Source organism: Gopherus flavomarginatus, chromosome 6, assembly GCF_025201925.1.
Source record: "Gopherus flavomarginatus isolate rGopFla2 chromosome 6, rGopFla2.mat.asm, whole genome shotgun sequence".
In the NCBI taxonomy this organism is placed as follows: domain Eukaryota; kingdom Metazoa; phylum Chordata; order Testudines; family Testudinidae; genus Gopherus; species Gopherus flavomarginatus.
In genome coordinates this window covers 23,115,630-23,136,624 of record NC_066622.1, presented here as the reverse complement: position 1 = coordinate 23,136,624, position 20,995 = coordinate 23,115,630, and the positions used below count along the sequence as shown (strand labels likewise).

The 20,995-nt window shown below is 46.7% G+C and overlaps 1 protein-coding gene across 1 annotated transcript in view; it reads right to left on the bottom strand.

Annotated features, from left to right (window-relative positions):
• Window positions 1-8,507, bottom strand: part of ABTB1 (ankyrin repeat and BTB domain containing 1) — a 39,320-nt gene extending 30,813 nt beyond the window's left edge. The window contains exons 1-2 of the mRNA XM_050958514.1: window positions 8,362-8,507; window positions 929-991 (exon numbers count right to left, since the gene is read on the bottom strand). Coding sequence (XP_050814471.1) covers window positions 929-991; window positions 8,362-8,417 — 119 coding nt within the window. The 5' untranslated portion in view covers window positions 8,418-8,507. The remainder of the gene's footprint in view (window positions 1-928; window positions 992-8,361) is intronic.
• Window positions 8,508-20,995: the final 12,488 nt, after the last annotated feature.

Genomic DNA, 20,995 nt, shown 5'->3' with positions numbered 1-20,995 from the left:
CATCAGGAAACCACAGACAGGAAATGACTTACCCAAGGTCACACAGCAAGTCAGTAACAGAGCTGGAAATTAAACTCATAAGTCTTGACTCCTATTCCCAATAATCACTAGACTATGTACTCTCACTATTTCACCCACGCTGATCTCCACATCATCTTCCATGCCCTGTCTACCATGCCTCTGCTCTTCTCCCTGGAGTCCCTCCGCAAGCACACTTCTGCCAGGAGGCCTGTAAACCTTCATCCTGCCTTCACAGAAACATCCAAAAATAGTTCTAAACTGTCATGGAACAAGACACATGTTTAGCCTCAACTCGCCTTCATTCTTATTGCATCCCATCTCCCATCCTTTGTCTATATGCTGCCTGTTTGGATTGTAAACTTTCAGGGACTCATGTTTATTACACGAGTGCCTTGAGACCAACTGAGATCATGTGTCTCACACACTTTTGGCACTCAAACACCATCACCTCCTTCACCTTTACTGCTTAACTTTTGTACAAGCCTTCTGGAAGATATTTAGTCTTCAGAATACACTGCAGATGTGTCAAGGAACTTTGGAATCAGCATATTATATGCACAGAGCACCAGACTTCAACAGTGAACATGGTATTCTTCACTCCCTGTCCCACACTGTTGTGCAGAGTTCCCGCACACCTCTAAATCAGTCACCACGCCCCACTCCAGAGGTGGAGGCAATGATCCATTGTCTGCCTTGGGATTCCTCTAGCACTTCCATAGCATGTCCCATTCAGATTATTATACCCACTACCTCAATGGCTAGACAGGGGGGCACCCAGCTGCACAAAATACACAAAGGAGAGAATAAAGTATTCAGCAGAGCATACAACCAGGCAGGATTCCTAGAGATCTCCCACCTTCCCCCCACCCAAATATGTCACACTGGAGCTCTAGGCTGTAACACTCACAAAGGGGTACTGTCCCATTTATCCCGAACATTTATTTCGACATCTCTCTGTTCAAGAAGATATCTGAAAGAGAAGAAAGAAAAAGCTTGTAAGTTATAACTTCTTCTAGACTCTTGTTATGTCACATTTTCCCCTCTAGAAAATGTAGCTTTGGGTCTGTACAGTAATAACTATCAAAAGGTGCCCTGGATTCTTTAACTTCCAACTGGAAAACCAGCAGAGATGGTTAGAAAGGATCTCAATTTAACAACCCACTTGAGGGACAGCAGCTGTACCCATGCAGTCTGTCTCAACAATACTGCATTGTGGTGTCAGTGCCGGCTTGGACTTGAAGTTCTGATGGTGGACTCAAATCCACAACCTTCTGAGCCTAAGGTGACAAAGCACTGACCAAGCCAGATGATTTAAAAAACCACTCCAAGTTCTTCTGCAACAGTTGCTGCTGAGCAATTACTTACAACTGACCCCACACACACACACACACAAATCTTAAAACATAACGTAACGAAAACAGAATTTATTTTCTTCCTGCCCACTTCCAGAATTCTCTACTACAGTTGACAACAATACCATCCTCCCTGTCACTAGGGGTTATAATGGACTTCTCTCTTCCTTGCCCCACACATCCAGGCCATAGCCAAATCCTGCCACTTCTTGCTCCTCAGCATCTCCAAGAACAGTCCTTTTCTTTCCACAGACATCTCCTATTCAGTGTCCCATTACAGCCTGCCCTGACTACTGCAACATCCTCCTCTCTGGCCTTCAGAGCACACGTCGGCCCCCTTCAGTCCATACAAAACATTCAAGTCATTTTCCTTGTCCATCACTTAGCTCACATCACTCCTCCCTTTGATTCCTTCCATCTGCTACTGTGCCAAAAAGTTGATTTCTCTAACTACCTTCAAAGCTCTACATAACTCTGCCCTTCCTTAGTTAGCTACTACTGTAAAGCTTCACATTACCTCCTCATGCGCTCCACTGTGCCAGCATTCCCAGCCTGGTCCACTTCTCCCACAACTGGCTCCATGCCTTCTTTCAGGCAGTCCCTGAATCTGGTACAATTTCCAAGAGCTCATCTGCAAGGCCCCACCACCATCCACAATTAAGGCCATGTCTACATCTAAAATTTTGCAGCGCTGGTTGTTACAGCTGTATTAGTACAGCTGTATAGGGCCAGCGCTGCAGAGTGGCCACACTTACAGCAACCAGCGCTGCAAGTGGTGTTAGATGTGGCCACACTGCAGCGCTGTTGGGCGGCTTCAAGGGGGGTTCGGGGAGCGCGAGAGCAAACCGGGAAAGGAGACCAGCTTTGCCGCGGTTTGCTCTCGCGTTCCCCGAACCACCCTGCAAACCGCAGGGAAGGAGACCTGCTTGTTCGGGGAACGCGAGAGCAAACCGCGGCGAAGCTGGTCTCCTTTCCCGGTTTGCTCTCGCGTTCCCCGAACCACCCTGCAAACCGCAGGGAAGGAGACCTGCTTGCTCGGGGGTTCGGGGAACGAGAGAGCAAACCGCGGCGAAGCTGGTCTCCTTTCCCGGTTTGCTCTCGCGTTCCCCGAACCACCCTGCAAACCGCAGGAAAGGAGACTTGCTTGCTCGGGGGTTCGGGGAACGAGAGAGCAAACCGGGAAAGGAGACCAGCTTCGCCGCGGTTTGCTCTCGCGTTCCCGGAACCACCCAGCAAACCTCAGGGAAGGAGACCTGCTTGCTCGGGGTTCGGGGAACGCGAGAGTAAGCCGGGGAAGAAGACCAGCTTGATTACCAGAGGCTTCCTCAGGTATGCTGGGATACCTGCTTATTCCACGGAGGTCAAGAAAAGCGCTGGTAAGTGTCTATACTTGATTACCAGCGCTGGATCACCAGCGCTGGATCCTCTACACCCGAGACAAAACGGGAGTACGGCCAGCGCTGCAAACAGGGAGTTGCAGCGCTGGTGGTGCCCTGCAGATGTGTACACCTCCTAAGTTGCAGCGCTGTAACTCCCTCACCAGCGCTGCAACTTTCTGATGTAGACAAGCCCTGAGTCTCTCAAAGATCCACTTGTACTGCACTGCTCACAGTAAGGTGTGCTAACTTGTATACAAATGGCCTATTCTTGTTTCCCTAACCTCTGTCTATTTGCATTTGTCCTTAGAGTGTGTGCTCCTCAGGGCAGAGGTCACCCTTCTGGAGCATTTGGAAAGGACCTACAGTATCCTGGGTACCCTCACCGATAAACAATAAAGTAGAACTGAAAGACATGAAACAAAATTATGGACTCAACTCATAATCAGTGCTGTTACAATCCATAACAAAATTTGGACCTATGGAATAAAGTATCTGATTTATCATTACAGTGAGCAAGGAAGGCAAAGCATCACAAGAGCTGGTAACAGTACAGAATGCTTTCTTTGCTCTCCAGCTGAGCCTGGCTCTTAAATTAATATATCCTCCTCTAGTTTTGTCCAAGGCTGAACAGTAGGGTGAACTGATTAAAACAGTTAGCACAGGGTATTGTGCTATGTAACTATGTTTCATGTACAAGGGAGCAGATTTACTTTCAGAACTAAAGTAACTTACTTTAATATTGCTTGCTATAGAAATCACAGACTCTTCTCCATCCCAAATGTTTCTGTTGGGGATTAAAAGGCCTGTTCTTTCTTTTACAATCATAACACTTGATTTAACAATAACATTGTTTCTGCTCATGAGATTAATAAATTATCCATTACTGATATTACAGCAGCACCTAGAGGCCCCAACTGAGACCAGCACTCCATTGTGTTAAGCACTATATACATACAAAGTGGGAGACAATTCCTGCCTCAAAGAGCTTACAATCAAAATACACAAGATGAGGGGAAACTGAGGCACAGAGTAGTATAGTGCCTAGTCCAAGGTCTCCCAGTTGGTCAGTGGCAGAGTCAGGAAAATAATGTTGGTCTGCTAACTAGTTCTGGGTCCCCTGCCTAGACCATGCTGCCTCACTACAGGAGAACAGACTTGAGCAATTTTCCCCCAGGACAGACTGGCAGAGACCCTGGAGCGGGGGCTGCCTTCCTCTGAAGCATAGGGCAGGGGTCACTAGCTGATTTGAACTAGGGTAAATGGTGGATTCTCTGTAACTTGTAATCTTTAAAACATGGTTTGAGGATTTCAGTAACTCAGCCAGAGAATCAGTGGGTGGGTGAGTGTCTGTGGCCTGCAATGTGCAAGAGGTCAGACTAGATCATCACAACCTTAAAGTCCATAATTTTGAATTTAACATTCCAATGTTTCACAGAGTTACTTGTACCATCAGCAAAGCAAATATTCAGACTTTTCTTTAGATAATAGGACTGTGTTATTGATCATCATGCAGATATCCTAATAATCATTTTCCAGCACTGCAGCACATTATACACCTCTACCCAGATATAACGCAACCCGATAGAATGCAGGCTCGTCTACAACACGGTAAAGCTCTGACATGCCGCTCTGAGCAGCATGTTAAGGGTGCCGGGCCAGGCTGGAGCCGATGGGTTCGATAAGGGGCAGAGGGTCTCAGGTGCGGTCAGGGGCTCTCCCGCCCAGGGCCTGGGAGGCAGGAGCTGTAGGAGGGCACTTTTGGGGGCCCCACAGTCCCAGAGTGGCCCTGGGGATCAGCGGGGGGCCAGGAGCAGCCCGCTCTGTTTCGCTTGCCCCAGCCCCAGCCATGTAGCTCGGGGGAGGGGATTTGGGGGAAGGGATTTCCCCCCTCCCCCCGCACTCACCAACAGTGGTGGAAGCGGAGCAGCCTGGCGCCAGCCCGCTCCACTCCGCCACCTCCAGTGGAGCTGGCTGGGGCTGGGCTGCTCCGCTTCCCGCCACAGGTGAGTACGAGAGGCATCCTTTCTCCAATCTCTCTGCACTCAGCTGCGGTGGGAAGTGGAGCACCACGGCTGGGAGGTGGCAGAGTGGAGCAGGCTGGGGCTGCATCGCTTCGCTTCCCACCACCGGTGAGTGCGGAGGGTGTTCTTTCCCCAACCTCCCCGCACTCACCAGCGGCAGGAAGTGGAGCAGCCCAGCCCCAGCCAGCTCCACTCTGCTAGCTCCCAGCCACGGAGCTCCACTTCCCACCGCAGGTGAGTGCAGGACCTTTCCCCAGCAGCCCCCCAGTAACACAGCTGGCGCCGGGGCAAGGAAAGCGGAGCGAGATGGGGCCGCATTGCTCCACTTCTCACTGCTGGTGAGTGCAGGAGGGGGCATCCTTTCCCCAAGCTCCCTGTACTCATTGATGGCGGGAAGCGGAGCGAAGCAGACTGGGGCTGGGCAGCTCTGCTTCCCACCGCTACCGGTGAGTGCCTGTCGGAGAGGCCGGATAAGGGTCGGAGGAGTCAGGGGACAGTGGGGTTGGGTAGGGGGTGGAGTCCTGGAGGTGATTAGGGATGGGGGTCTCTGGAGGGGGCAGTCAGGAAACAAGAAACGGAGGGAGGGGAGAAGAAGCAAGTTTGATATACCACCGTCTCACCTATAATGCGGTGAGATTTTTTGTCTCCCGAGGACCATGTTATATTGGGGTAAAGGTGTATTTGCACTGGTATGAAATTATTCTAGCAAGAGACCAGCTGGAGAGAAAAAGGAGACTACTAGAAACAGCTACCATAGATTGGTTGGTTGTGAATGATGCACACTGGGACCAGCTGATGTGATCAGATGCTTGATCTTTAAAGAAATATATCAAACTAAAGCAAAGCCAAATGCATTAGAGTAGAAAAACACAGTACACCCAACAACTTGGGAAAAACATGTTTATAATTTTAAAAAGTGACTTTCCTCTTTGCATCCATCGCTGTCGGTGTTTTGACTGCTATCTAAAGTCATCAGCTGTTTCAGGCCATGAGGTCTAGCTGATATCCAGGGCTAGATAAATTAAGAATTCATATAAATTCTAGCTCCCATGCTCTCCTAACCACAGACCCAGTCAGGAAGCAACATAGTAATGGTGTATTATCAAGTCAGATTGTTAAACTTAGGCAGCCCAATGAAATGAGCATTCAGTAACAAAGGGAAAATAGCCTGCTGTGTAATAGGAGAAAGAACACATTTCTTAGTATCCTCTTACAAAATTCCTGGTCCATTTTAGAGTTATTTAATTAAAGCAAAACTGTCTATTAAAATAGAGAGAGATGTAGAGAGAAATTCAAACATGCTCAAGGTACCAAACTTTACTGTTACATGGAAACTATCCCAGAGCACTTTTTGTAAAGAAAGCACAACTCTGGTTCTAGCTAGCAGGAATAACACTGTTACAGATGCAAGGAACTCCTTAGAAAAGAGAACACAATCTTAAGAAGGAGTTGTTCTATTTACACATCCATTCTTCTTTGTTGTGCATGTGAATATTTCTATATTAATATTTTGTGACATATCTATTTAATTAGAATCTTCTTTAGTGCCTCTCATCAGATATCAAACAGTTCATTCCTCAAAACCAGTGGAAACTAAGCAAGTATTAGCCCATACAGATGGGTAAGACAGACACAGAGCGTACGTCCATACCGAGATAAAGAACCTGCAGCATGGAGTCTCGGGTCTACATTGCAATTAAAAACACATTGCTGCCCTGTGCCAGCTGAGTCGGGTTCACAGGGCTCTGGCTGTGTGACTGTTTAATTGTGATGCAGATGTTCAGGCTCCAGCTGCAGCCCAGGTGCTAGGATTCTGCAAGATGGGAGGGTCCCGTAGCAGGGGCTGCAGCCCAGCATGAGCCCCAGCATCTACACTACAATTAAATAGCCCCACAGCCCAAGCCAGCCACAGGGTTTTTAACTGCATTGTAGACATACCCTGAAAGCCTGGGTCAGCTGATTCAGGTTCAGGGGCTCAGGCTGTGGGGCTAAAAATAGCAGTGTAGACATTCAAGATCAGGCTGGAGCCCAGGCTGTGAGACCCACCCCCTTATGGGGTCTTACAGCCTGGGCTCCAGCCTGACCCCAAACATCTACATTGCAATTTTACAGCCCCACAGCCCAAGCCCTGTGAGCCGGAGTCAGCCGATCCGGGCCAGCTGCGACCCTGCTGCTGGTCTTTTATTGCAGTGGAGACACACATACCCAAAAAGATTAGGTGTCTTGTCCAAGGTCACACAGTGAGTCAGTGTCAGACCTGTGGTAAGTACTCAGAATTCAGCATTGTACCTCAGAGACAGCATGGGACTAGGAGTCAGGACTCTTGAGTACTAACCCCAGCTGTACAACTGAATCACTGTGGGTGACCCTAGGCAAGGTATTCAACCTTCCTGCACATCTGTTCCTGGGCTGTAACAGGAAAGTGTTGATGCTTCATCCCTTCAAAATGCTTTATGTGCATTAACTTCAACACATCCTGTGAGGGAGTCAGCATTACAGAAATGCCTAGTAATATCATACAACTGCTTCAGCTCAGCCACCTCCTATTCCCTGTGCAATGCTCCCACCTCTCTAAGCCCCAGCGGCACAGGGAGCAGATACTGGTTTTACGGAATGGTGAGAAGCCACATAACAAGAGTGTGCCACACACCTACCCCCTCTTGACTCTATACATGGGGAAGATGCTCACAGGTATCCCACAGAGCAGCAGAACTTACTGGGAGCAGCAAGCGGGACTGCTCTCTCCTGGCCCCTTTCCAGCTGTCTTTGCTGCCAATGATCCCAGCTCCCTATTGCTCTTTGCAACCCCTACCTTCCATTTTCTGCTGCCCCTCCCCGCTTCTTTCTCTATGACGCCCCCGGCCTTGTCCACCCCATGTCCTCTCCCCCATTCCCCTTCAGCTCCAACTTCTGCCCCCTCCCTGTGCCCCCAAGACCTAGCCTGTATCCCCTGTGCCCTGACCCATACTGCTCTCTCTGTGTCCACACACCCCAGCCTCTATCCCATGGGCCCCTCTCCCTGTGCCCTCACTTTGGCCTGCATCCCCTGTGCCCCTCTCCTGGGGCCCCCACAACCTGGTCTGTATCCCCTGTGCCCTGACCCATACTGCTCTCTCTGTGTCCACACACCCCAGCCTCTATCCCATGGGCCCCTCTCCCTGTGCCCTCACTTTGGCCTGCATCCCCTGTGCCCCTCTCCCCGGGGCCCCACAACCTGGTCTGTATCCCCTGTGCCCCTCTCCCCGGGGCCCCACAACCTGGTCTGTATCCCCTGTGCCCCTCTCCCCGGGGCCCCACAACCTGGTCTGTATCCCCTGTGCCCTGACCCATACTGCTCTCTCTGTGTCCACACACCCCAGCCTCTATCCCATGGGCCCCTCTCCCTGTGCCCTCACTTTGGCCTGTATCCCCTGTGCCCCTCTCCCCGGGGCCCCACAACCTGGCCCGGCCCCTGTCCCTGGAGTCGACCCCCCATGGCCTAGCTGGCCTGTATCCTAGCCCCAGACCCCGCTTCCTGCACCCCCTTCCCAGCCTCCCCATAAGGCCCTTCCCCGGATCGCTCAGGCCCCGGGCCCTGCCCAGCCTCACCGCACTCGGCTCACGTCCCCCTTCTTGCAGCTGGTGAACAGGTCGCTGGTGTCCATGGCCGGGGCGAGGGGCGGCGGCGCCGCATTGGCTCTTCCTGCGGGGCCGGGACGGGACTGGCCAGGCCGGGGCAGGCGAGCGGCAGCGGATGTAAACACTGCGCCGGGCGGAGGGGCGCTGACACCGCGAAGCCCGGCCCCGCTCCCCGCCCCCGGCCCGCCCCGGCCCGGCGCTCGGGCGGAGCGAGGGGTCCGAGAACCAACGTCTCAACCCGGGGCGGGCGGTTCTAGAACGAAGTCGCTCTAGAACATGGCCGCGGAGGGGGGGGGTCCCCGCTTGGTCTAGACCGTGCGGTGCTGCAGCGAGCTCTAGAATGGGCTGGGGGCGTTCTGCTCAATGTAGTGCCCCACGGGAGAGGGCATCGCTCTGGAGCCCTTTATGTTGTACTGGAGCTAAAACAACATACCCGGCGTGGCTTCAGCCAGCTGTAAAGAACCACAGATGTTCTCGAAAATGGGGGAATGGATGGGTCTGCTCTAGTCCATGATGTGGTGTCTAGAACATGCTCTAGATTAGAACACTGAGCATCTTGGCTCTACTCGACCTCCACACAGTTGTCTGCTCATTGGTCTGGAACATGCCACACAGGCTCTCCAGGCAACATTCTAGATAGGGGTTCTGTGTAAATGCTCAGGAATGTGATGTTCCCAAAAGACTGTATTCAGTTTTCTCATGCTCTGTGCTCCTACAAGGCATATAGCTGCAGTCTGTATAAACCACAGCTATCCTGCTTCACTCAAAGTTGATCTTTCAGTACCCAAGATCTGACTTTGCTTTGACTATGCACAAAACTTGTACTCTCTTTAACCATACCAGTATTGTTAAAGCCATACAACTTCCCCTAGTGTGAACACCGTTATGTCAGTGTAAAAGTGATTATGTGGGTTTAACTTATTCCAGTATAAGAAGGGGAATAAATTAACCCAGGAGTAGGTCTACACTACAGAGCCTACACTGGCATAGCTAGGTTCCCAGAGCTATGCCAGAATAATCCTGTAGTGCAGACGCAGCCTACGAAGACAGAAGAGGTGAGTTTTTCCTTTAGTGTAGGAACACTACCTCCCTAACCTACTATAACTACATCAACGGAAGCATTCTTCCATCAACATAGCTGCATATACACTGGGGGTTAGGTCAACATAGCTTCAGCACCAGAGTTGTGTGTATTTTTCACACCCCTAACTGGTGTCACTATGTCAACATAACTTGTAAGTGTAGGCTAGGCCCTAGTATGAGTACATTTATATTGGTGTAACTGTGTCCATGCTAGAGGTTTTTCCAGTGCAACTATTACACCTGTGGGAATTCTGTGCTATTGTGTATGCACATAATTAATGAGCCGCACATATTTTTAATTTTTTTGCTCAGATAAAATCTTCTGCTGGAAAGTTGATGCAGTCTACCTTTTTCCCACCAGAGAGAGCTGTGGTGCTAGAACAGAGCAGCATCCCCAGCCAGACCCAGCAGAAAAAACTTCGACTGGAAAGTTGCTGCAATTCTGAGTTTTGCCCAACAGAAGGCGCTGTGGCAATAGAACAGAGTAGCAGCTACCAGACAGCTAGGGAAGAGAAAGATTTGCCTGTGGTGCCTTCTTCACAGCACCTGTCAGGCCAGGTCAGGAGACAGGGACTACTTGGAGACAGACAGCTTGGGTCTGCTGCAGGGTCAGATAGGAGTAGTGGGGGAAGAGAGACTGGGCCAGGGGCTGAATGGGCATGGAGGTGCAGGGCCACAGGGGGAAGCAGGTGCAGGGCCACATGGTGATGGGGGAGAATGTACAGGATCACATGGGGATGGGGGTGGCTGCGTGGGGGCACAGAGTCACATGGGGACTGGGGCAGGGGGTGCAGGGCTATATGGGGAAGGAGGGAGTGGGTGTCTGAGTGGGGCTGAAGGGACATATGGACAGGGGGTAAAAGACACATGGCGTGCAGGGACACATGGGGAGAGGGGCAGATGTGTCTGATTGAATGCGAGAGGCTAGGGGTCAGCAAGGGGGAAGCTCCCTAACAGTTCCTCCCCGCCCTCCAAAAAAAACTGTTCCATACTTTTCACACCTATACCCAACAACCCTCCAAATTCACACCCAGGATCCTTCCCAGCAATTATTTCCCTCTCCCTCAGCTCCTCCATTATCCCTTACTCCCCCAAGCATTTGCACTCCTTCTGAGGGGTGCGTGAAATACGCTTCTGTATTGTAGTTTAAATGAATTATTACTCAGAGTTCTGTATCAATATGACTAGTAAGAAATCTATTTGTCAAAAAACCTTTCTTGAATCTTTTTTTGTTGTCTGTATTGTTACAGACATACTCGCTGACAGGTATTTTGAAATAAATGACCAAAAATAATTGAAACTGGTGTGATTATATTGTGTTATTATGACAAATAAAATATGCAGAATTTTACAGAAATTGAAAATATTGCATGCAGATATTTATTTATTTATTTATTTATTGGCACAGAATTCCCCCAGGAGTAAACTATGTTGGTTAAAAAAAAATCACACTCCTAGTTGGCAGCTATAGTGGCATAAAATATGTGCCTGGACCAGGCCTTAGTCTCCAGTTTAGCTTTCCCTCCTCAGAGCACTTAGGCTGGCCAGTCTCCCTACATTTTAATTAAAGTCTTTTTCTCTGAGGGATCATAGTCTTTTAGTAAATTCCCTTAATGAACATACATTCATAGATAAGGCAATTATAGAGTCATAGAAATTAGAGACAGATAAGATCTAGGTACTCAAATACAACAGTGTGGGGGCCATATAAACATGTAGATAGGTTGGTCAGTTTATCCATCTCCAGCCAGTACAGGATCATTCTCTACAGTATACTTTCTAGTGCTTTGTCCTGTCCCATTCTGATGGATCATCCACCACTTCCCCTGTAAGATGCTCTTCCAGAATCTGTTAGATCTCATTAGTAGACATGTTTCATGATAGTCTACATTTTCCTTTGCTTATTTTAGTTCCATCACTCCTAGTTATAGCCTCTGGGCCTTTCTAAATTATTCCTTTAGCTCCCGGATGTTTTGAGCCTTCAGATATTTGCAGGTGAGTTTCTATTGTTTTTAGCCAAGCAATAAAGAATGTAACATACACGACATACGTACATGTGCAATATGTATGCACACAGAGATGTGACACACATGTTCAGATCCAGAATGATCTTCCCCTATGATTATGAACTGAAACTTTGGAAAACCACAGATGCAATGAAATTCTATGTTTTACAGTTTATGCCAGAAACTGAAAAATTCACTTGCCAGTGGTGAGTAGGAAACTTTCCCTGGTAAGTGGGATAGAATTTAAACTTTCATTTAAAAAAAAAAAGTATCTAGCCCTTATGATTTAGAACACTGGCTCTCAACCTTTCCAGGTTACTGTACTCTTTTCAGGAGTTTGATTTGTCTTGCCTACCCCTATGTTTCACCTCACTTAAAAACTACTTGCTTACAAAATCAGATCTAAAAATTAGGGCTGACAAGCGATTAAAAAAATTAATCGCAATTAATTGTGTGATTAAAAACATTGTGATTAATTGCGTGATTAATCTCACTGTTAAACAATAATAGAATACCATTTATTTAAATATTTTTGATGTTTTCTACATTTTCAAATACTGTATATTGATTTCAATTACAACAGAATACAAAGTGTACAGTGTTCACTTTATATTTATTTTTTATTACAAATATTTGCACTGTAAAAAACAAAAGCAATTGTATTTTTCAAATCACCTACTGCAAGTATTGTAATGCAATCTCTTTATCATGAAAGTTGAACTTACAAATGTAGAGTTATGTACAATAAAAACCTGCATTCAAAAATAAAACAGTGTAAAATGTTAGAGCCTACAAGTCCTTGTTCAGCCAATCGCTCAAACAAGTTTGTTTTTATTTGCAGGAGATAATACTGCCTGCTTCTTGTTTACAATGTCACTTGAAAGTGAGAATGGGCATTTGCATGGCACTGTTGTAGCCAGTGTGGTAAGATATTTACATGCCAGATGCACTACAGATTCACATGTCCCTTCATGCTTCAACCACTATTCCAGAAGACATGCATCCATGCTGATGATGGATTCTGCTTGATAACGATCCAAAGCAGGGTGGAGACCAAAGCATGTTCATTTTCGTCATCTGAGTCAGATGCCACCAGCATAAGGTTGATTTTCTTTTTGGTGGTTTGGGTTCTGTAATTTCTGCATCAGAGTGTTGCTCTTTTAAGATTTCTGAAAGCATGTTCTACGCCTCATCCATCTCAGATTTTGGAAGACACTTCAGATTCTTAAATTTTGGGTCTAGTGCTGTAGCTATCTTTAGAAATTTTACATTGGTATCTTCTTTGCATTTTGTCAAATTTGCAGTGGAAGTGTTCTTAAAACGAACAACATATGCTGTGTCATCATTCGAGACTGCTATAACATGAAATATATATATGCAGGTAAAATAGATCAGGAGACATACAATTCTTCCCCAAGGAGTTCAGTCATTAATGTAGTTAACACATTATTTTTTTAACTAGCATCATCAGCATGGAGGCATGTCCTCTGGAATGATGGCCAAAGCATGAAGAGGCATATGAATCTTTAGCGCAGTGGTTTTCAAACTGTGAGTCATGACCCAGTACCAGCCAGTGGGAGATGGTGGAGGCAGTACCTGCAAGCCAGAGCCATGTGGAGCCGCTTGTGTGCCTCCACCAAGCCGGACCTGCTGGTGGCTGCTTCCGGGGTGCAGCATAGTCCACAGTGCCAGGACAGGCAGGAAGCCTGCCTTAGCACCCCTGCTGCCCCACTGCCTGGGAGCTACCCGAGGTAAGCCCATGCCCCAATTCCCTACCCCAGTTCTGAGCCCCCCCTAAACCTGGATCCCCTTTCTGCACACCAAACCCCTCATCCCCAGTCCCACCCGAGCTTGCACCCCCAGACCAGAGCCCTGACCTCCTCCTGCACCCCAACCCCCTGCCTCAGGCCTGAGCCCCCACAAACCCAGAGCCCTTGTCCCTGCACCTCACCCTCTGCCCCAGCCCTGAGCCTCTCCCACACCCCAGACCCTTCATCTCCAGCTCTGTTGAGTCATGGGCATCAACAATTTTCTTCAGCTGAGTCACCAGAAAAAATGTTTGAAAACCACTGCTTTAGCGCATCTGGCACGTAAATATCTTGCAACACCAGCTACAAGAGTGCCATGCAAACACCTGTTCTCACTTTCAGGTGACATTGTAATTAAGAAGTGGGCAGCATTATCTCCCGTAAATTTAAAAAAACTTCTTTCTCTTAGCAATTGGCTGAACAAGAAGTAGGACTGAGTGGACTTGTAGGCTCTAAAGTTTTACACTGTTTTGTTTAAGTGCAGTTATGTAACCAAAAAACCCCTACATTTGTAAGTTGCACTTTCATGATAAAGAGATTGCACTACAGTACTTGTATGAGGTGAATTGAAAAATACTATTTCTTTTGTTTATCATTTTCACAGTGCAAATATTTGTAATAAAAAATAATATAAAGTGAACGCTGTGTATTCTGTGCCTTATTATTATTATGTGCTTTGTATTCTGTGTTTTAACTGAAATCAATATATTTGAAAATGAAGAAAAACATCCAAAATATTTAATAAATTTCAAATGGTATTCTATTCTTTAACAGTGCAATTAATCACAATTAAATTTTTAATTGCAATTAATTTTTTGTTAATTGCGTGAGTTAACTGTGATTAGTTGACAGCCCTACTAAAATACAAAAAGTCACAGCACATTATTGCTGAAAAAATGCTTATTTTTTCATTTTTATCATATAATTATAAAACAAATAAATTGGAATATAAATAATGTACTTAATATTTAAGTGTATAGTATGTAGAGCAGTATAAACAAGTCATTGTCTGTAAGAAATTTTAGTTTGTACTGACTTCACTAGTGCTTTTTATATAGCCTGATGTAAAAGTAGGCAAATATCTAAATGAGTTGATGTGCCCCCCGGAAGACCTCTGCGTACCCGCAGGGGTACATGTACCCCTGGTTGAGAACCACTGGTTTAGAAGAAAATCTTTCAAATGAGACCACGGAATTCTGTTTTCCTGAGTCTGCACACAGGCAGCTCCAGTGTCTCTGCTCCTGCTCATAACTTCGCAGGAAGCAACAGTTTGATGTTAACTCCTTTGTGGTGAATTTCAGTGCTCTGCTATTCAGATCAGTATGCAGCAAGGAAATTAATGAGAATTATGTTAATTTCACTCTGCAACTGCTACTTTACAAAGCCTAGAGCAGGATCAGACACTGAAGCTATTCATGAGAAAGGATGACCCAAAAACTAAAGGCTGAGGAAGGGCAGTGCCATATAGACTCTCTCTCTAAGGAATAATAGGCAGACAGCTAAAGGAACAATAGATTAGCAGAGACACTATGTACTTATTAGCAGTCAGGAAGCTGGAAGAGGGATAGTATAGTTATTCTTCCATCCCAGTAGATAGCAGGCTGGGAACATTGGTGGGGTTGAGAGAGCAGCACTTCCAGCCGTGGGGGAGGGGAAGGCTTTATCAGCCACCTATGAGCTGGAGACCCATACGAAAGATAGAGCCCCTCCATAGGATCCATGAACAGCACCCTGGTAGGAAGTGTGACACCTTCTCCCTTCCACCTGGTGGGGAGTAAATTGAATGGGCTCCTCACTAGAACATTTCCACAGATTGTGTTGATGTGTCCTATTTCCTTATCTTTTATCCTGGACTCTGCCTAGGAATGTTAGCCCTCTGGCTAATAGGTGCCTGATAAAAAAAAATTCAACCTGTACCTTCTGGCCAGTGAGACAGGGAGCCACAGAGACTTCTCCATTAGTCTTCTGACTCTGGAGATCCCGTTTGAAATCCTGAAATAAGTTTGGAAAGGAGTTTACAGGTTCATCCTAATCCCTGGTCCTGTAGATATCTGTACACACCATAAAAACCACCCCAACAACATACAAATATCAATCTTTACGTGAACAGGTTCAGGCCCCCTGTGATGCTGCAGCCAAAGCAGAAGTTGTATTGGCAGAACAGCGCAGGGGGGGTTGCTGAAGAGCTGCCTTTCTGCTCTGTAGTGGGCCTGGGCTCTACCTTTTGTGTTTGTCACTCCCACATCTTCTTCAAGTTAGTTTATAGCTGTGCTTGAAAAAGAGACCAGGTGGAGACATTGCAGCAGCATCTCTCAACTTCTGGTGGCTCAGGCTATGGTATTGAGGTGGCTGGAAGGGGTGAGCGAACACTATATTTTGACAAAGGAAAACAAAGAAGTAACCATTGTAAAGTTAGTTTATTTAGTGGAATGGTGAGAACACAGGAGAGCAGAGATGAAAGCTGCAATGCAAACCACCATCCAGTCTGTGCATTTGCTGCAGAAGATGATCATAATCCCCAGGAATACAGGCAGGGAAGGGGTTAATGTTACCAGCACCCAGAGATACACTGAAGTCAGACCTTCCAAGCCATGTGGCAGAGCAGACAGGAATATCCCTTTGCCTGGTAAAGGAATTATAGGATGAGAGGTGTTCCAGGCAAAGTTGTATGGACAGAACCATATATTTGTGTTTGAAGCATGAGAGTTAGACTGGATGGTCCAATAGGTATCTTCCCACTCTATCCCCTATAAGCCAAGCCTTGAATAAAAAGGATCAAAGAGCAGAAAGAGTGTACCTAGCTTTGAGGGTTAGTTAATGTAACAATCATTTCAGCTTAGAGGAATTGAGATATGGGTGGCTTTATTTTTTGTAAAGACAATGAGTGTATGTAAATGTCTGTGTGCAGATGCAAGAGAAGTCAGTTGAAGCTGGGGTGATCAAACATGGATTCTCACATCCTACTAAGTGTTCAGACACCCAGAAGGTATTATTATTGTGTTTAATAAATAAACAAATCACCGCCACAATCCTGCCCATTTAAGGGCCAACCCCAAGGGCTTCTCAGGGTGTGTCTACATTACAGACACCATACTGGCATAACTATATTGGCATAGCTCCACACAGGAGGTGCAGCCTACCCCAACAGTACTTTTTCTGTCAGTGTAGGGACACCACTTCCCCCAGCAAAGTCAGCTGTGTTGATAGAAACCCTCTTTTGTCAATATATCTGTGTCGCGGGGGGGGAGGATTTGTTGGCATAGCGATGTTGCTCACAGAGGGGTGTGGTGGTCTGGGTTTTTTACATCCCTGGCTGATGTAACCATGCCAATATAACTTTTCAGTGTAGACCAAGCCTAAGTTTTCTTCAGTCACAGCCTCAAACAAATACAAAGGGTGGCTTGCGGCAGCCAAGCCCAGCAGGAACGAGGAATTTGAGAACACTCACTGCTATCTAAGCTAGAGGCTATTGGCCCAGTTTTCAGTGGTGATGAGCACACACTGCTCCCACTGATGCCATGGGAGCTGAGGGTGCTCAGCACCTTTGAAAGTCAGGCCCATGAACCCTAACCCACTGTACAGGAGAAACTCTTGCTGCTGTATTGCGGGAACTTTGTCTGTGGACAGGGCACAGGTTATTGCCACAGAGTACAAGCAGCAAAGGGTAAAAAGGATCCATTGTTGCTCTCAAAATAATCATTCTAATAACTTCTATAATAATATCTCTACATTTTACGCAGCATTGTTCATCCAGAGGGTTCTCAAGGCAATTTACAACTATGATTGCTGGCTCGCTACTGGATACCTTCCCCACGCTCTAAACCTAGAGACGCAGCCTATAGCTATGACAAGTCTTAGCATACATCTTGATCCATTTGGTTTCATCTCTAGCTTAAACAACATGGTGGCCACAGGTCCCATTCCAGATACCCCTGGGCTACATTTGGCTAGCAGTCTGTACTTTGACCCCACCAAATTAGATTTCACCCCACCAAACATACAGGCTGTAGCTCATTATGTTTCTGGATAGCCATTCTTCTTTCTTCCTTCCTACTTACCCATCACTCCAGTCAAGCACCACCTCACATCTTTTCTTCATGTATGCTGTTCACCACCAGAGACGGCTATTTTAAAAACCTCCTTTATTTGCATGCAGATGCATCTCATTGATGGGTATGTGTCCTGTGGTGTACTGCAACATCTATTGCTGTCTATAGATCTCAGCTCAGAATTCTGCACCGTGACCCCAGAGAACAATACATCAACTCCCTGTTGTTGCTTTGCAGAGGTAAAGCAGGGGTGTGCTTACATAGCATTTGTCTCACTTCACCTCATACCGAACCCTCTGACCACAAGTGATTTCAACAGCTACAGAATATCAATAAGATGTGAGTGGTTATCAGTTGAATGTACTAATAAAAATCACAGGAAAAATGAGCATTCACAGTTAAGAGAAAACGGTCCTTTTTATTTATTTAACCTATAACTACCAGAAGCCATCAGGTGTCAGTGTAACCTAATACATGGCAGACAGGACTACAAAGAAACCTTACTGAATGTGAAGTAAGTTTTTGAACTGTCAGCTTATCCTCTGTCCAGTTTGGTGCCCAACACTGAGGGTTTATGTTAAAAATAAAAGTGTGACAAAATAATATGAACAGAAAAGTTTCCAGGATTTAAACAAATAATTAAAAAAACAAATGCATTCTTTTCTTCCTTTAAACCTCCCTTTGCAGCATTAGAAACCCAAAACACAAGACCCAGAGTAAAACTGACTAGGAGTACGAATACACTTCCAAACCCTGCACATGGATGTCAATAAGAGCTCTTTGCTCATGGAAGGATTGCAGGATCAGGGCCATGCAGTGTAATTAATGCATGAAGTTTCACTCTCCCAAGATCAGCCAAATGCAAATAGTAAATTAAGTGGGGAAGGTAGATTTTAAAAATGTCTCAGTTTTAATAGTAAAATGCTATTAGCCACAAGGCTTTTGGAGACAAGCTGGGATTACATAGCCAAGCCACACCTTCTCTGAGACGCTTCCAAAGCAAGTGATCTGGCCACTGTGACAGACATCCAAAGACCAATCTAGACGTTTGGAGAGCTCCTGAACCTCAGAATTTGCCTCCTGACATACAATCATGGTCAGGGCCGGCACTACTTTAGGCAGCCTAGGCAATCACCTAGGGCGCCAGAATAATTGGTGGGCGGCATTTTGCCGGAGGGAGCGGCAGGCAGCTCCGGTGGAGCTGCCGCAGTGGTGCCTGCGGAGGGTCCATTGGTCCACGGCTCCGGTGGAGCTACCGCAGTCGTGCCTGCGGAGGGTCCATTGGTCCACGGCTCCGGTGGAGCTACCGCAGTCGTGCCTGCGGCAGCCCCACCAGAGCCGCGGGACCAGCGCACGGGGCGGCGAAATTGTTGTCCGCCTAGGGCGCTCAAATCCCTAGCGCTCGTCCTGATCATGGTGCTACCCTAACCATAAGGAACTGGAGTAGCAAGCCATTAAAGCTTGGTAGCTGGCAGCTTTCAGAGCTAGAGTCAGGTTTTTTGCTGCCCCAAGCAAAAAGCATTTTGGCTGCCTCCATCCCGGCCCTGGTCTCCCCCACACCCCCCTGTCACCCCACCCCTGGGCTCTCCCCCCGCACACACCCCATGCTGCCCCAGCTCTGGGCTCCCCCCTTTCCCTCCACCAGTGCCTCCCCACCCATACACCCCCTGCCGCCCCAGCCCTGGGCTTTCCCACCCCGCCCCCTCCTTCTGCCCCAGCCCTAGGTCACTGGTAACTTTCTCCCAGGGCAGGTCATTCAGCAGGAATTTGGATGTGCACAGAACACAGACAGGATTGGTTCCCATATGGTTACAGATCTGCAGTAAAGTGAAACAATTTTTAACTTGTGTGATTGGAAGATATCTGGATGCATATCATAAGACTGTCCTCCATAAATGAGGAAAAGTTGAGGTGCCTTTATTATTCTTTTGTTCCACTCTTTGTTTCTATGGGGAATTTGCCAATGCAATATCACTGTCTTCCTTTGAAACAAATAAAACTTAAAAAAAAAAAGTTGAAAATAGCAATTCCAGTCCTAAAAACCACTGGGAAGCATTTCTTGCTCAATTTTATCCTATTTTTCCTACAGCAAATTACAGTGGATCATTATATTTGATTTGGGAGAAATGAAGTAACAGCTGCTCAAATGGACCTTGAGCACTCCTGAATTTTGAGGTGTTCAAATCTGGAAGGCAGGTGCTAGATTCCCTTTCTGAATATTAGCTAAATCTGGAAAGGAAAAGTCAATTTCTGCTTCCGTGGCTCAGAAAAGGAAATCCTCCTACATGCCTGGTACCGTATCTAAAGCTGCCCAGGTTCAGTAGAGACTCCCCTCCCTTACTTTTCATTTTAAATTCTAGTGGAATCCACATATCTCCCTTGCTAGGCTTCAGACAGAGAGGGGCACTGTCCATTTAGTCCCCCCAATTCCTTCTTTGGGGGCTGCAAGGTGAGGTCACACCAGTATACCTAATCCAGTCTGGGGATGTCTTCTGAAGGGAATATCTGGGCCAAAGCCTTCTACTCCTTGGGCACACTTGTTCCCCATTCACAGTGCCACCCCGCTCTAGCAGTGAGCTGTCTATTCACAGCAAGCATGAGGTTTCAGCTACCATACTCCCTCCCCCTCCCTTTCCTGTTCATAGCAGCCAAAGTAATGCTGGGAAATGTAGTTCTTTCCCTGTTCCAGGGCTGGCTCTATAGGCAAAGAGCTAACCAAGGAACTACAGCTTTGTTAGTCCTCAGCTCCCAGGCTGGATCCCTGCCAGCTGCCGCCCCTGCAAATGGGCTGCCCCAAGCACCTGCTTGCTTTGCCGGTGCCTAGAGCCGCTCCTGGCTACAGCTGCTAATTAATAAGCCTTGGTGACAAACCTTTAACAATTTAAAGTTTGGTGGCTCCCTGCCATCTCAACAAATGCTGACTTATGTCAGTTGGGCTTAAGTATTAGCTGATCAGTTCTCTGCTGTCTCTGTACATAGTGAGAGGATATGAAACAACAGTGGCAAAGCAGCCCAGCACTGAAGGAACGAGTGAGGGAAACCAAAACGGAAAAATGTATTTTGTGTGGGTGTCCTACACCATGTTTGATTTAATATGATTTTATTTTTTATAGTAGCTACTGAATATTAAACATATTTAATGAGGATTAGTAGCTATATTATTAACATTATACTGTGGGGCTGCTTAAAGGCCACAGGCAGGTTGGCCCCATTCTGCTAGGTGCAGTATAAACACATAATTTAACTCAATGTTTTATTTATTCACCATACGTCTTACATTTTATATAGCATCTCTTCATCCTGAAGAACCTCAAAGCATTTTCAACATAGTGGTTCTTGATTCCACAACATTGACTAATTATAGTCCTGCATTATTCAATTCAGTTGATTTGGGAGTCAGTTTGTATGGAAGATGCTATGCAAAAATTAATCTGTATTAACAATCTCATTTACATCTTCACTTTCAGCACTCAGATATCAGTGAGGAGCATCCTACAGACATAGATAGATTTGAATTACAAGTGAACAGCTAATCCTCATTAAATACATTTGACTCTTTTTGTACAGTTATTCCCTTAAAGACCAAACTTTAATAGCATCTTGCCGCAGGCAGCCAGCCAGCCTGAAAATGGAGATATGCAAAACAGGGTGAAGAGGG